A 17108-nucleotide genomic window follows, 5' to 3' on the forward strand; every position below is an offset into this window, starting at 1 on the left:
AGACATATATTATGGTCTTATTTATTGATGTCATAATATACACGTGAAGGTCGGAAAATTGGAATATATGCAAAACTTCATTCGTAGAAAATGTAACTAAAGGTGAAACAAAAATATTATTTCTCACTGCATTCAAAGTGAAATATTTCAAGCCTTTATTTGTTATAATTCTGGTGATTATGGCTCACAGTTTATGAAAACCCCAAATAAAAAATCTCTATATTATGAAATAAATAAACATTTCAATCATCAAAATTATAACAAATAAAGGTTTAACACATCTTGTTTTGCATGTAATGGGACTATGTAATATATTAGTTTCACCTTTTAAGTTGAATTATTGAAATAAATTAACTTTTACACCATATTCTAATTTTCCAACCTTCACCTGTAGGCTATATTTATATTTACCTGTATACAGTACATCTTGATGTGGATATAGGAGGCTATTTCAGTTGCTATATGGTTGGCTGTCTGTACAGTCATGCAAGTTCAATGCTATTAAAGCACTTTAATCTTTAAATCAAAGCATTTAGTTTTTCATATAAAATAAATACATTTCTATGCGGTTTAAAAGTTTTTGGTATGTCCCTTTTTTTTGGCGCCTGCGCTGCTGAAATGGGGAGTCCCTTATTTGTATTTCTAAAAGGTGGCAATCCTAGTAACGACCTCTTTTAAACTTTGATAATTTCAAAGGTTTTGTTTATTCCTGTGAAATATAATGTAATGGGTCAACACGTTTCAGCAATGTTGTTATTCATAACAGCTTAAAATATTGTTTTCCTGTGCCTGATGTTTTGGGGACAATTACGGGGGAAAGACCGCATTTATTCAGTTTTAAGGAAAAAGGTTGAAAGTAAGTCCAGTCTAAGACCATTGAGCGTGGGAAAATGACAGCTAAAAACTACCAGGTGTGCTGCTGTGGTGTACTTTTTTGTATTCCTCCTCCTCCTCCATTCTAAGCTAAAAAAAGCACAAGGAGTGCATTCAAACATCACGACAGATTTTTGACAGTTTATAAGCACGTGCCAATGGTGTTCCTCAGACATAGTTGTTGTGTAAAGCCAAAAACATCCACATAAAACACCACACAAATATTCAAATAGATAAGCAATTTCAGAAATAACTGAATGAGTGAGTTTGAAATACTTTGTCATTGTTGGACAGTGTATTTTACTGTTTTAATGAAATTTTAAGAAAGCCCTAGTAAAACTGTAATAACACTTGTGAAACCTTTTGAAACGTAAATAAATTTGATGCTCTGCTTCTGTGGTACGTGGATGTTTAATGTACTGCTTCATATGTTTATTGTAAGACCTTAAATTCAGCAGTCCTTGCACAATAGTTTTGAATATATTTTTTATGCAAATAAAGATGGATTATCAATTCAATTCAGCTCAATTAAAAATACTTTATTAATCCCCGAAGGGAAATGTATTATCTTTAAGCAGCATTCGGCATATAAGGATTAAATCTTTCCTTCCATTAATCATTGAACAGCTCAAACATAATACATTTCTCCCAGCTTATGACTCAGTTAACAAACAAAACCTGTTAACTGTGACTCACTCAATGTCCCTTTCTCAGCTGAAGTTTATTTGATGTACAATGATAAGTACAGTATCTTAAATGTATGTTAGAGCTGCACCAATATAGGGGGAAGCTAATAGTTTTCATGAACATTAAAAGAATGATTATGTATAACAATTATCCACTGGCTTTTGCAGCATGTAACATTTATCAAACTTAACACAAAAACATTGACTTTTTCATGGCACTTTCAAATTAAAGTATCAAATTAAATTCTTCTTTACTCTGAAACTACATTTTCATGAATAAAAGTCTCAGTAAAACAAAAACCACTCCGACATTCTTTAAAATAAACAGCAATGCCTGAAGTGTGCGGATCATCCAAATCATGATACCAAAATAACTATTTCATTCTCAGTTAAGTTTGTTTTGTAGTTGTTGACAGCCATGTACTAAATTGTGCCACTCATGATGAGTAAGATAAAGAGATCCAGTGAAATTTCACTCACACTGTGTTCTTCACTTTGTGCATCTCTGCTGGTGGTATCAGTTTTTTCTCAAATGTGTTTCATTTCAACAGGCAAGCCTTCTTCCTCAACTTATAAAGACTTCAGAACATCCAAGTTTTCTTCATTCAAGGTCAATGGGACGTACGGCAGCAACTCCGGCACGTTAACAGGAAACACCAAAGCGGTAATTTTTACTTTACTTCAACAGCTCCATGTCAGAATTAGACCAACAGATTTAAATGCCACTTGCATGATACATGTTCATACAAACAGGTGAATCAAATATTGTTATTCATATTGAATTGAGAGCAAAAGTACCTTCTTTTCACATACATAACATCAAAGGACCCAATCAGTGGCAACAATAGGATCCTTTACAAATCTGCTAAACATTTGTTTCAGTAAATAAGTTATGATTTTATGTGAACCAATATGTTTTTGTTCATATGTATAGTACATATGCAACTACTGATTGATATATTGTTGTTACCTTCCTACAGAAATACTTTTTTTTTTATGCTAAGCTAAACTAATTTAGCATGGCCAACCAAATCCATTCACGCAGATAAAATTCCCTCACGTCACGTCCCTTGGTACACTCATACAGGAGTGCCCAAATGTTGTTGTTCAAAACAACCGAGATGCTCACAGAATTACTACTAACACTTTGGATGAACACGTTTTTACTGTAAAACCAGCAACAGTCATCACCAGGTTTCTTCCATCCACACCAGTTTGAATGTCTTTTGTTGATACTTGCCATGTCTATGCCACATGCTTAGCTTCTCTGTATACATATGTTATGATGGCCGGCCAGTCTAAAACTAACCATCTGCTTGCATTAAGGTCAACAGTGGTATTATCTTCTTTCACTCAACAAATACGCTTCCATCCCAAAATGTTGAACTACTTAGTCTGTAAAAAAAGAAAAAGGAAAACTACTAGATGATGCTTTAGAATACGGTCAGACCATATATTTAAATGTAGACCTGTTTGTTAGTGGTTGTTTTTGTGAAAATGTGTTCTCATTAATGGCCTAAATATGCAAACTAAAAACATGGCCATGCTGTCCTGAATTTGCAAGAGGTGACAGGGCTATATTCCCTTCAACTTGTCTTGTAACAATTGATCATTACATTTCAAGCTATCCAACAATTTCAGTTATCATTGCTAAATGGCCAGTTACAGGAGCAAATTACATTTCTTTAAGTAAAAAGAAGACTGCAGAGGGCTTGGGCTTTGTCAATCAGACAAAAATGCAATTCTGTGATACAGATTCTTTGGATTTAGGTCAAGTTGCACTTGTTGGAATAAAGCGATGAATGGGGAAACTATTTGCATGCCTGATAATGTAGTATCTGGAAACATGTCTACAATGTGGGTTGTAGATTCAGGATTATTACTTGCAGAATAGAAAACATTGTTTGCTGAACACAGCTGAGTATAGAGGAGGCAGGTGACTTAAAGTTTGGTTCTGCTAAATGGCAACTTGCTACATTACTGCAAATGCATTAAAAGCTTCACAATAAGTGTTATTTTATCTAAGACCAAAGATCAACAGATGTCAATCCCAAACATCTGAAAGTCAGGCAAAGTATCTGTGTTTTGTGCTGCTGTCCTTTCTTTTTTTAAATTCTAACAAAATAAAACAGAAAAGGAAAAATTTTTATTAAAAAGCTTAGCAATTCTGAAGGAATGTTGCAATGTTTTGTCATTAAAAAAATGCAATGCTAGTACAGTATGTCAATAATTTATACCATATTTAGTATAATGATATAGGTGATTTTGTATTTATGGCAGCATAAACCAACCGTTAATTTGGATTGTAGTACTTTATGTTTGTTGTGATTGCAGTTTTTATTGTTGCTCAATCATTTATCACCTTTTCTTATCTCACATATTCATTCTCTCCCTCTATGTAGTATTATATTGTTGCTGATTTAATTTTCAGCACCTTTATTAAGAGTCAGGCTGAAATCAACACATTGAGTATGCCAAACCATCCCAGAAACCAGACTTGCTGAGAAGATTACTCCAGCAGCGGTTTAGAGAGTCAGTGTGTGTTTGCCTATGTGTGTAATTTCTCAGGGTTGGCCTGACATGACCTACTGACGGGGAGTTGAGGCATTTCTTGGGAGTGTGGTGAGGAACTCTTGCTGATTATGGCTCATAAACATCACAGCATGAGATACATCTGTGTCACACTGTGTATTGCAAAAAATGAAAATTCCACTGGCATAAGTAATAGATTCATCTTGAGAGCCAAAACAAGCCTTTTAGTGTTTTATAAAGGTCTCATAGAGCAGAGCAAGTACCTCTGTGCTATATTAATAACAGTAGCAGCTGTAGCAGCATCAGTGGTGTCATTATTGGTATTTTTAATTTTGATTCATTATTTCTGGTTAAAAAACATTAAAAAAATGACTATCTGAACAATCTTACTTATTATGTTGTAACACATTTATGGCATCAGTCAATCAAAATTCAATTTGAGTTCAGTGAAAATTAAAGAAGCAAAACCTAGAATATGTAGCCAAGAAATCAAACACATAAAAGGTAGAACAAGAAGAAGAAGAATTTTTTAAGCTGTTAATATCAGAGGCAACATTGCAACATATGCATGTATCTCCGTTGCAGACTTGAAGTTTTTTTTTTAAGTCAGTAGCAGTTTGTGAGTTTTCTGCGTGGTCTCTGTTTGCTCTGCTGGCTTCGTTTTCTTCTTGTTCAGCCTTGTGTGTAAGGAAGTGCCTGCTGGTTTTGGGAGGCTTGTTTAAACGGACAACTGAAGGAAGCATGCAGCAGACTGGGAGCAAACAGTCAGCTCTTACAAAACCATGTTATTGGCAGATTTCCATCACACTGTGATGTAGCATGGCTACACCCTTACAAGGTTTCTCAACAACTACTAAAGTTGAAAATGATACTAGAATGCGTGGGAATCTAAGCAACCATCTTCCCTGGAATCCAGTATTCCTTTTTGATAGTGACTAGTCAAGAGGAGGGTCATCAACATATCAGAAAGAGAAAGACAGAAAGACTATGCAGACTTGGTGTCAGGCCAGAGTCCTCTTGTTTTTAGTCACAGTTGATGTCTTTGAAACTGTTCCCGTAGAAAATGAGTCACCTACTCATATGGTGGTTTGGCAAGTCACAGTATTATAGGCCGATGTGGACGTGAAGTAATGACAAGAACTGGCCATCATCCAAAAACATAATCGGATCAAGCCCCAGCTGCAGCAACAAAAGTCCCAGGCAGTGTCTCTGGGCAACTGAGACCCTGGACGCAGGGGCTCTTTTTGGTTTAATATACCTGATCAGGACACTGAACCCCACAATTCCCTTAGTGCCGGTCCCAAAACCATTTTAATGGTGAGGGTTGTGTCAGGAAGGGCATCTGAAGCAAATAAATATGTGGAAGAAAATGATTCACTGTTGTGACAACGGCTGCAACTAACGACTATTCTGATTCGGATAATGAATCTCATAATCATTAAATGTCTCTTATTTAACTCTCAGCTTTTACATTTGGCATGAGTTGTTTAAACGATGTGCTAATAAAGAATAAAAGACACAAAAGAAGGACATTTCATTCAAAAATACATCTTTAAATGAACTTTGTAGCCAGTTGCTGTAACATTGCATCGGCTCTCGCCATACTGTTTATCTGGCACTGTACTCTTTTGCACATGTGCAGCTTTCAGCCGGGATAGGAAGGCGATGCCTCATGCCAGTGGTCGTCTGACCCTTTGTCAAGCCCTGTTGCTAACTCTCCCCTCCACTCCCATTGGAAAAACAGGGTTTTACATCACTTTATTTCTAATCAATGTACCAAAGAAAATCAACAGCAACTAAAGAAAAAGGAACACTTCGGGTACCGTGTAGTGAGTTTAAAAAAAAACTGAGGTTTTCGGCAAAAACAAGATCTTTTCATTAGTTTAGCTAGTTTAGGCATGGTGTAAGGGTTGAACGGCGAGTGTGGCCGTCCACATAGCTTTATCCAAAGCAGACATTTTTCATAATTTACTGTTGGTTTTGGGAAAAGGATGAGATGTATTCCTGTGATTCTCTCTGGGTAGCGGGTGTCACTTTTCGAAGTGCCCCAAGCACACGCTTAACCATTTTAAGGTAAATAAATAAAACACTTTTGCGGTTGTAGCTACAGGTTGTAGCCTGCTGCCGAGCCGACTTTGTTTTGGTGGTACGGATCGGATTTCTGCCAGTTTGGCGATTAAAAGATACGCTGCACCCTCACTACACTCTGTGCAGTTTGTTTTGATATTTTGATATTGTTTTGATACAAGACAAGTAAAAACCATGTGTTTTCCATTGATGTGAACGAGAAAGACGACTGTTTTGTCCAACTGGATATCAGGGACCAATCAGAAGGCTGATAAAGGGTCAATTAAATTTGTTTGAGACTACTTTTATTATCGATTCTTGTTGACAATGTTGACTAATTTTTGCACCCATAGATGTGACCCTGATAAAGGAAAAAAGATAAAGAAGTTGCTTATCTGCCACTTAAGCTACAGATGGTTGTTTTGGACTTGGCAAAAAAGGCTTTTTAAAAAATATTTAGAATAAAGTTTAAACTAATAGAACTTCAAAGAGCTTGGTTTGTTGTACAGGTAAGTACACCTATTGAACCGTACTCTCCTTCTCTTCAGGTGAATGTTCAGAAGAGTCGTACTCTGTCCTGCAAAAGCGCATCAGGAAGACAGTACAGCTCTTCAGGGACATGGGACCAGCAAGGCAAGACTTCAAACTGGCCCCAGAGTCCCGATGCGCTGAAACCCAGTCGCAGTGATCCTGCTTTGGGCCCTCCTTTTTCTCCTCCTCCTAAACTGATAATGGTGATCAATTGTTTTTTTTTTTTTTTTTTATAAACAAATCCTGTATTTTTAGTGTTATTGATAACACTAATTAATTTACCTAAATAACATTAAAAACTGCATACTGTTTTCGTAGAACGCCCAAGGGCAGATGGGACAAAGTCAACACGACTTTCAGGTTCGAGAAAATCGACAGAGCCAATATTCCATGGTCAATGGCACGAACTACACTAGCAGCCAGACGCGAATTATTCGGCCGCCCTCTACCCACTCCCAAAGCGAAGGCAAGATGGCTACTCTCAAAATGGCCAAACTGGAGCAAGCATCACTGTGAGTTCACTTCCCTCTTTGTCCTTAAGATTTGGCTTTTTATCTTTTAATGTTTTTTTCCCCCTAAACTCACCATTAAATTAAATCTACATTGAATTCATTACTAATTGTCAACCCTCTGATATCTTAACATGCATGTTCTTGTAGGGTAAACTCTGTAGTGAGCCTGTCAGGTCTGACCCTAAAGGAGGCAGTGGAGTACCTGTCACAGTCTGGAGAGAATTACCAGCAGTGCGGAGCCAACTTCATTCAACACACCACCTTCAATGAGGAGCGCGCCAAAGAAGAGGTTGAAACTTTGGATATCCTCCCTTTTGCAATAAGCTGACACGCCTCCAAACATGCTCCCTGTAGTGTTGGTCGTTGTTACCATTGCCTTTTGACATTTTTTGACACCAAAGTGCTATTGAGGTTAATGAGGCTACTTCTGTGCATTTCTAAAACAATGCAAGCTTGCAAAGTGACACATCTGTGTGATTTCAGATGTGAGCAATATTTGCTTAGTTTGCTTGTGGACAAAAGACACTTGCTATCATTGCATGCTATCACTTCCGTAGCCCACCTACACTGAGGTGATACTAGCTACCTATAATAGGAAATGGATCATTCTTATTGAGCTGTGCTGCACCGTTTAATGACAAATTACATTTGTGTGGGAATAGTGACATAAATCGAGAAGACATTTGTGTAACCTGCCTTAAGGGAAAGGGAGGAGAATTAATTTATGATCTTGTCAGCTGCATTTGTGTTTGTAATTTAATTACAGTTTTCCAGCTTAGTTAGTGGGATTTTTCTTATGCAAGTATACAGTCATTAGTTGCAGAAAAATGAGATACTAGAAGCTTATGAGCAGATAATGAACAAAATGATTTGCATTTGGATTTGATATAATTATTTGGTCACGTTGTAGAAGTCAGTAGTCAATACAAAGTTTTTGCATGTAGATCAAGCAAGGACCAAAAGGTGTAGACTGAAGCCAAAGCTTATTTTGTCTACCCTTTTAACACAATGTAACCACTATAGTGCAAGATTTGAAAAAAACGAAACAAAATAACTACCGGTACATGAGAAAAAAAAAAAAAAAATAGATTAGATGATCAGTTATTGTCTATTTCAGTTTGTGTAAACCTTCTTACTTCACCCTCCAATCTCACATTTCATGGTTTTCTTCCCCTCACAATTGTGTATGGCAGGTCTTTCAGCTCGGGGGTATTCCACCTCTGGTGACCCTGCTGTCGAGCCCCAATCCAGGGGTGGTCTTGGCTGCAGCCGGGGCTCTGAGGAATCTGGTGTTCAAGAACCAGAACAACAAGATGGCGGTTGAGAACTGTGAGGGTGTAGCTAAGGCCCTGAAAATAATAAAGGAGTCGGATTCCACTGAGACCCAGAAACAAATCACTGGTAGGCCCTTTGATGAAATGTATCCAAAACATATAAAATATTGAAGTTAGATGCCAACACCCGCAAACATCTGTCTTTAATAGCTAAGATTCCATTTCTAGAAGTTATTTAAAACAGAATTTGCAAAAGTACTTGGTTTGAACTTCTATTTCATACATTTATCCTAAATTAAAGGGGAAATAAAATTAATACAAGTTTAAATAGGGGCAAATATGAATTGAATCCTGCTGCATGTGTTGTAGGCCTGCTGTGGAACCTGTCATCCGCTGAGGAGCTGAAGGAAGGACTCATTAACACAGCACTGCCCGTCCTGACTACAAACGTGATGATGCCGTTCACCTCCTGGTCAGACGGCAGCACTGACAGTCATGTGGACCCGAGTGTCTTCTACTTCACCACGGGCTGCCTGCGGTGAGAATATGTCATAAGCATCCTTGGCCTTTGTTCACAGCTTTACTCCACTTGTTAATTCCAAGTGTGTTTCGTCAAAAGTACTTTTAATTGCGCAGAGATCTCTGTTAAAGGTTTGGAATGTGAGTGAAGTGAAATCAAGTTATCATCTAGGTGAATGCTAGTTTTTGATCTGGTTCTGTGGTTGTAAAAGCGTCTCTTGTTCTGGCCTCTTTTCAGAAATGAAGTGATTAGATGAAATGACTCTAAAGGAGTCTTTTTTTGGAGTTTCCTATATTAGGCAATGATTAATGATGATGTTACGGTATGCGTGTAGGAACCTGAGCGGCGGCCAGATGAAAGATAGGGATGCAATGAGAAAGTGCCCGGGCCTCATCGACTCCCTCATGACTTACATCCAGTCTTGTGTGGCGGAGGAAAACCCTGATGATGAGGTAACCCTTTAAATTAATTATCGTCCTTGATAAAAAAAATATGTTTATCGTCTTCAGGCAGCAGAGCTGAACATGAAAGAGTTGAGGATGTACCGTTTTTCTGTGGGAATAACAAGGATGGATCAGATTAAAAACAAGCAAACAAAAGGACAAAGACAGACAGTTGACAGAAACTGAAGCATAATCTTAAGTTTTATTTTATTTATTTATATTATTATTAAAAGTAGTAGTTTAAACTTTAAATCAGGCTTTTTATGTATATTTTAATGTCTTTGTAAAGCACTTTGAATAACCCTGTTGTTGGATTGTGCTATAGAAATAAACTTGTGCTATAGAAATAAAAGTGTATAAGTGTGTAATTACCTTACTTTGCCCAATTACCTTTTTTTTAAAGCAGACTGGTAGGGAGTTTTAGGGTTTCAGGTTTATAAGCCTTTTGCATGCACATGTCTTCAAAAACCAATAAAAGCACTTAAGGTACCTTCTAATGAAGCGTTTACAGGCCATTCAGAGGGGGATTACAAATAGCTGATGGCTCTGTTCGGTAACTACAGTGCTCATAGATACTTTTCTGTAACATTTGTATCTCTGGCCTCAAAATTAAATATTCACACATTAATTATTCCATTGATTGTTTTTCAGGCTCACTACTTTTGTCCACTGCACTTGAGGATAAGTGAGCAAATGAGAACTGATGTTTGGTTTTAAATCTGGTGACTCATCCTTTGTACTAGTTAACTTAGTTTGTGTGACACCTATGATCACTTTAGCAGATAGACCCAAACAGGAACCCTCTATAAGACTTAGTTTTTGCTCATTCTTTTGATAACTTTGGCAAGCAGCCAATAAGTTAATAAAAAAAAAGAAAAAAGAGTATAAATGAAAAAATATGACCCTATGAACTATAATCAATTCTTTGTTTGCATCTGTCCTTTAGTCCGTGGAGAACTGTACATGCATTCTCCATAACCTGACCTACCAGCTGGAGCAGGAGTGTCCCGAAAGTTTCCGGATCTACAATGCTCCGGACAAAGATGACGCTGAGAGTAAGGAAGACTCCACAGTTGGATGTTTCAGCCCCAGGAGCAACAAACTGAAAAAGAAGGTGGGCGTCAACCACAATCCCTTTTCACCAAATTTGAACCAGCCTGTAGTCTGAACCTCCTCCTTTCTGCTCAGCCTTTATTGGACCCAAGTCAGGCATTATGTGAAGGTGAACCATCAGGTGCGACGTGGCTGTGCCATCCAAAGGCCTTAGACGTCTACCTGTCCCTGCTTGGCTCATCCGAAAAAGACGCCACTCTGGAGGCGAGCTGTGGAGCCCTGCAGAACCTCACTGGCATTGAAGGAGCGGTGAGTGGAGAGAGGTCGATCGCTAAGCTTCACATTTCATGCTGTGTCAAATTAAGTCAAGATTAATCCAGAATGATTTGAGGTAGAGGAAAAACAAGACAGAAGAACCTGTCAGAGTGAACACAGCCGAGCTGTAAAGATGTGATTTTGACCTCAGAAAATTGTGTCGGCTCATCAGAAAAAGGGTATCATATTTACCCTTTAAAGGAGCTTGAGGCCGGATTGTGGCAAGATTTATGAAAAAAATCCGTATACATTTTAAGTTTTCTAGTAATAATGTCAGATGAAGCGTTCCAAACCCAAAAGAATGAGCCCTCTAGTGTATCTCTCCTTTGCCTTGAACAGGCTGTGTGCTGCAAAATGTGCTGCAATTCGGTCCCGAATTTCCCGCGCTGGGCTGCGGATGTGACGTCACATGACGCTGCATGTGCGTTCTCTCCGTTCTCCCGTGCCGGCTTCACTGTTGGCTGCAGTACCCCCAACGGCCGTCGTGGTGAAGGGTGGCGCTAGAGAGTCTCATTTCTTAAAAGGAGCCTCAAGCTCCTTTAAAAAACATGCTATTACAAAGCATTATGTTTATATCATGTATTGTAAGTAAAGTTTATTTATATAGCACCTTTCACAGACAACAGAATGTCACAAAGTGCTTCACAAAAAATAAAACAATAACAATAATAACATGAATAAAAAAATACAATTAAAAAAACAAGACAATACAGATAAAAACTCCTAAAATAAAAGTACATAAAATCAACATGATGGTCATAAAACAACCCTCTCACGAGTGATGTTTAAAAGCTTGGAAAAACAGTTGGGTTTTAAGTTTGTTCTTAAAAGCATCAATGGAGTCCAGAGGACGTAGAGACAGCAGGAGATCGTTCCAGAGCCGCGGTGCGACGGCCTGGAAGGAGCGATCTCCTCGGGACCATCAGCAAGCTCTGCTCAATAGATCTCAGCCTCCGAGATGGAGCGTAGGGGCATAGAAGGTCCTTGATGTAGGAGGGGGCCTGACCATGCCAAGGTCTAAATGTCAACACCAAGATTTTAAAGGTAAAACGAAAAGGGACGGAGAGCCAGTGAAGAGTTTTTAAAATTGGGGTGATGTGAACCCTTCTATTAGAGCAAGTCAGCAGCCTTGCTGCAGAATTTTGGACTTGCTGAAGACGAGCTAGTTCCTTCTTGTTTAAGCAAGAAAACAAACTGCTACAGTAGTCCAAACGAGATGACACAAAAGCATGAATAATTAGCTCAAGATTATTTTTTGAAACAACTGTTTGAAAATATTTCTTAACGGGTAAAAACAGTTCCTGGTCAGCTGCTTGGAGTGGTGTTGTAATGACATTTCTTTGTCAAAGACAACACCAAGATGTGTGTATAAATGTGCACCACATAAGCGAACGGGGGCATACAGCTGATTTGTTTTCCTACCTTTGTAATGTGTTTCAGGGATCCAAAGCTGTGAGCCAGATCTTGGTTCAAAAGTTAAAGTCTCTGTTTATCATGCCATCTCTGTTGAAGTCCCCTAACCGGACCCTGCAGAAGACTGCCATGTTCTTGCTGAGTAATCTGTCCCGCACCAGCAGTTTTAAGACCACGATGGGTAAGGAGCACAGTGATGAATGGATGAGTCAGTGGAACAGATGTCTGTTTTGTTTGCAGGTATTTAGTGTATTATTTCACATTAAACTGATGGGCTTTTTTTCTTGTAGCAAAGCAGGTAATGCCAGAGCTCACCGGCCTCCTTTCCTCTGACCCACATGAAATGGGAAATTCAGACGAAACTATAGCGACAGCTTGCAACACATTGCGAAAACTGATGTTGGCAGACAGTGAGGTCAGCAAAAAGATCATCAAAGCTGACTTGATTTATTCACTGGCTCAACTCAATGAAAATGAGTAAGTTTCTTTCTGTCTCACCACCTTTTTTATAGCAGTGAAAAGCTTCTGTGTTCCCACTTACTGATGGTCCCTTCTGTTCTGTCACAGGGCTCTGCCTAAATCGGGTAGAGCAGCCTCACTGTTGCTGCACAGCCTGTGGAATGAGAAGAGTTTGCAAAGCATTGTGAAAAAGGTAAACCAGAAATTTAGACATGTAATTAAAAGTAGGTTTTTCTGTAGCAGAGGATACATTTATTGGTGGTGCTTAGGGTTGTCCCGATCAGGATTTTTTAACTCCCGATCCGATCCCGATCACTTGAGTTTGAGTATCTGGCGATCCTGATTTTTCTCGATCCGATCACTTTTTTTGGCTCCCGATACATTTCCAATACTTTTTCCCGATCAGATACATTTTGGCAATGAATTAAAAAAAAAAAAAAGAGGACTAAAACTTAAATTATCCCAAGTTTCTTTTATTATCCATTGGAGAACAACATGGACATATATTTCAACAAAGCTTATCAGCACTGGTGCCACAAAGTGTAAAAACATGAAATTGTAAACTAAAACAAAAAGTGCAGAATAGTGCAATAACAAAAATGAATACATTTAACTTCAAAAGAGGTAGTTGAATGACATCCAGTCAAAAAAAAAAAAAAAAAAAAGACATCCAGTCAAACTCACAAACACAAGAAAATTAAAATACTTTTTGGCTTAACCTTAGTGCAACATTCTGAATGGCATGAAATGAATAGCAGCAGCTTAATGAACATGAACAGATATAAAATTTCACAATTCAAACATGTAAACCATGTTAGTTTCGCTTACTTCGTCACTTACGGCCGCCGACCAAAGCGACGCCGGCCGCCGGCCGGAAGTGACGTTAGATGCAACAATATATAAAACGATTTAATATATATTAAAAACATTAATAACTAGGTATGTCCCAATACTTTTTTGGCCGATTCCGATGTTTTGAAAATGCCGTGATCGGGCCTGATTGATCGGGAGGCCGATCGATCAGGACAACACTAGTGGTGCTTCCTGCGTTTGCCTACATGACTCTGATAGGGCTTTTCCACCAAAGCAGTTCCAGTGATAGTTTACTGCTCATGCCAGTTTTTTACTTTTTGATTGTCGGCTACAATGAAAGCACCAACTCAGTGCCAAGAAAACTGGTTCTACGCTGACTCACCAAAACCTTGCTGTGACGTTGATGGCAGAAAGTCGCATCAAATCAATTGCAGACTCAGAACAATATCTTTAGAGCCAGTTGTTATTCTGAGGGATTTCTCACTCATTTTACGGCGTTCCTGCTTCTGCGTTGGTGATGTAATAAATTACGTAGGATCCTGGCTCTCGTGTGCTCTCCGGCCAGTGGAAAAGCAATCCAGCTTTTTGTAGAATCTGTTTGGAGCCAGCACTGTCCTAGCACCAACACTGATTATTAGTTGGTCGAAAAGCCCTTTGAGTCTGCTCTACTTGGGGTCCAAGTTGTTCTTAATTTTTTATAATTTAAGGCATAAGTCACCTATATTATATGGGACCTACAAAATGTTCCCCTTTCCTAGCCCACGCCCCTTGTAGTCCACTTATACATCTCTTATGGGCACCATATACTGTATGTGGCCCACATAGGCATCCCATTTATCATAATACTGAAACCACATGGGACCCATGCCACTTGCCTATTTCAAGTCTAAATCAGTCCACATAACCAAGTAGCCCATTCTAATCCACACGTGGCCCACGTGGACATGCTGGCTGGGAATCACATACAAACAGAGGGATGGCCTGTCTGAACTGGGTGTGTGCTGCTCCTCCTCAGGCTCACAGACTAACTTTCCCTTCTGCCACCACGCCCAAGACTTCTCTGAATACTGAGACAATTCAAATGGAATCCAGGCAGACAGGCTGACAATGCTCTCCTACAATAAGTATCTTAATACCTGGGAAATGTGAAGGCTTTTGAAGAAGAGTTACAAACGGTGAGAGTCAGCGGCAGTTCAGTTAGAAGGTACAGGAAATATGAACAGTAATAGACAGCTGCGTTAATACCAGTCAATATATTAGAAGCGTCACACAAACAGCAAGACTCTTGTGAGACATAAATGGGGAAAAAAAACCTAAAACATGGCAGGCAGGTAAAGCTGGTTTTAAGCTGAAGACATAGGTTTCCCTCTGCCATAAATTGCCAGAGGCTCACATATGATCCTGACAGTACATTAGCTCTCTCTTTTACAGCAAGGATGTTTTGCGTGTGTGTTCATGCATCTGTACAACACCCTTAACCGATTTCTTTTAAACATTTTGCTCCACAGCTGGGGGTCCCCAAATCCCTATTTGTCAATGATAAAACCGCAGCAGCGCACCAGTCGCTCATAGTGTCGGATCCACAAGTTTAATGACGCACTGCAACATGAAAGGTATGATTTGCTTCTGTTGTGGCCTCATTGAATCAGATTTGATATCTCGTTGGGGTGGGGTTGGGTGGAGTTGGGTGGAGGTGGGAGGGGAGTAAATCCCAAAAAGGGTTAAACATTTTCCTCTGTATTTCTCTGTCTCTGTGCACGTGCCTGTGCTTGCAGATGGAAACCAGTATGATTAGAGACTGCTGTGGCCACACCCTCGAGAAAATCTGATCCACTTCAACACTTCAATTGTACCACTGTTGAAGGAACAAGTCAATTCCAGGTCAATCATTCATAGAGACAAGAAAGCCTTTAGATTCATGAATTGTCATGTGGTGTGCATATTTAATCTGGAAATGTTTCACTCTGTGTATATACCAGTATGAGCAGGCTGTTGGTATGTTTGGTGAGTGTGTGCACGTGTGTGCACGTGTGTGTGCGCTGGGATTCAGCTCTTTTGTTACTTAAGACGCATAAGCCCAGACGATGTGGTTAGAGTGAGATGGGGTATTATTTGTTGAGTGTAGGTACAGTTTTATTAACGTCACCGTCAAACAATAGCTATAACATAAATGATTTATTGAAACTTAGAGATTAAATATTTGAAAAGTAAAAAAAAAATATTATCAAAAGATTTTGATCATATTTTAATACCAACATTTGTGATATTGTTGCCATTAGATGCAAATAGACTGATTTTCTTTTTTTTAAATTGTCTTCCCCCCATCTTGAATGAATGAGGATGTGTTGAACATACCAATAGATCTTTATATAAACATATAAGGGACATCGAAAACTAAAAAAATAATTTCCACAGATCAAAAACTACTACATTTCTATAATTAAAATCTATTTTTTTATTCTATTAATGAAATAATCCACAGTGCCTAAGAATGTAAATGCAAGTTCTATGTTGTTTATGTTTATGCTTTTTAGTCTCCCTTTTATTAGGATTTACTTCAAATGCCATTCACTGCTGCAAGTACAGTAGTGTTCAGCATTGAAATGTGCACGTTGTATATTGTGTTTTTTCCGTTTTTTATGCTCAAAGACTGGTGTGCTTTACAAGACAACTTTGCAAACATAATTTAACTGACTTTCACTCTGTTCAACTGTCAGGTCATTTGGAGTGGTGGTATAGTCAGACCTGTCAACACTGACTGAGGTTGTTTGGAGCGGTCAGTGTTGCGCGCTGTGTGCACTCTATACATTCTTTGAATGACTTCAACTGAACTTTTCTTGAAGATGTGCTAACTTGCAGTATATAATGAAACATGAGTCACGTAGATCCTCAGCATATTCACACATGTATCTTTTCAAATTCTAATAGGCCTTTCTTTGTCATTTTGTTACTTCAAAGTTTACAAAATGTCTTCTGTAGTTATCAAACTAGTGCTTGATTCTTCAAAACAGGTTAGACGTCTTCTATAAACTCAACTGCTTAACTGCTTGGGTGGGAGTGGTAGTCTAGTGTTTACAGAGGTGAGCTTGGGCTTGAAGGAGCTGGGTTTAAATCCCCGGGTTTGCAGCAGAGGTGAACCCCTGAGCAAGGGTCCTTTGCTTTGAGGAGGACAAAAGTCAGTATTGCTTTGAATGTGTTTTTGTAGAATTGTGTGGGTGTGACGTACTAGAGAGCAGTGCCTGTATCTGTTTTTGTACATTGAATAAAAACATTTGCTGACAACGTTTTGAACATCGTACGTTTTCTTTGATGAGTAATTGATGAAGTATCTCAATGTGCTAACAAAATCTAAAAACATGCCTTTCAAATACACAGTAACAGTAGAAACCATGTTTGAAGAATGTGCAGCTTTGCAGCTAATAGGGCTCCAGGCTTTAATTCCAGCAGAGTTTTTGTGGAGTGCATGTCTTTCTGTGACTCAGAGACACACCCTCAGTCTGTTTATTTATTTAATTTCTAACTGTCTGAAACACTTGACTTTAAAAGTGAACAAAAAAACACTTCCATACAGTACTAAGTGCATGATTCATGTTCCACAACTACTGAAAATCATTTCT

The 17108-nt window shown here is 38.6% G+C and overlaps 1 protein-coding gene across 1 annotated transcript in view; it reads left to right on the forward strand.

Moving 5' to 3' along the window:
* Positions 1-16768, forward strand: part of LOC133457142 (plakophilin-1) — a 17386-nt gene extending 618 nt beyond the window's left edge. The window contains exons 2-15 of the mRNA XM_061736055.1: positions 2111-2223; positions 6707-6892; positions 7008-7201; positions 7349-7490; positions 8395-8602; positions 8845-9013; positions 9330-9447; positions 10385-10552; positions 10627-10800; positions 12247-12400; positions 12510-12696; positions 12787-12871; positions 15000-15104; positions 15267-16768. Coding sequence (XP_061592039.1) covers positions 2111-2223; positions 6707-6892; positions 7008-7201; positions 7349-7490; positions 8395-8602; positions 8845-9013; positions 9330-9447; positions 10385-10552; positions 10627-10800; positions 12247-12400; positions 12510-12696; positions 12787-12871; positions 15000-15083 — 1982 coding nt within the window. The 3' untranslated portion in view covers positions 15084-15104; positions 15267-16768. The remainder of the gene's footprint in view (positions 1-2110; positions 2224-6706; positions 6893-7007; positions 7202-7348; positions 7491-8394; positions 8603-8844; positions 9014-9329; positions 9448-10384; positions 10553-10626; positions 10801-12246; positions 12401-12509; positions 12697-12786; positions 12872-14999; positions 15105-15266) is intronic.
* The last annotated feature ends 340 nt before the right edge of the window (positions 16769-17108 follow it).

This window comes from Cololabis saira, chromosome 12 (genome assembly GCF_033807715.1).
Source record: "Cololabis saira isolate AMF1-May2022 chromosome 12, fColSai1.1, whole genome shotgun sequence".
Lineage (NCBI taxonomy): Eukaryota > Metazoa > Chordata > Actinopteri > Beloniformes > Belonidae > Cololabis > Cololabis saira.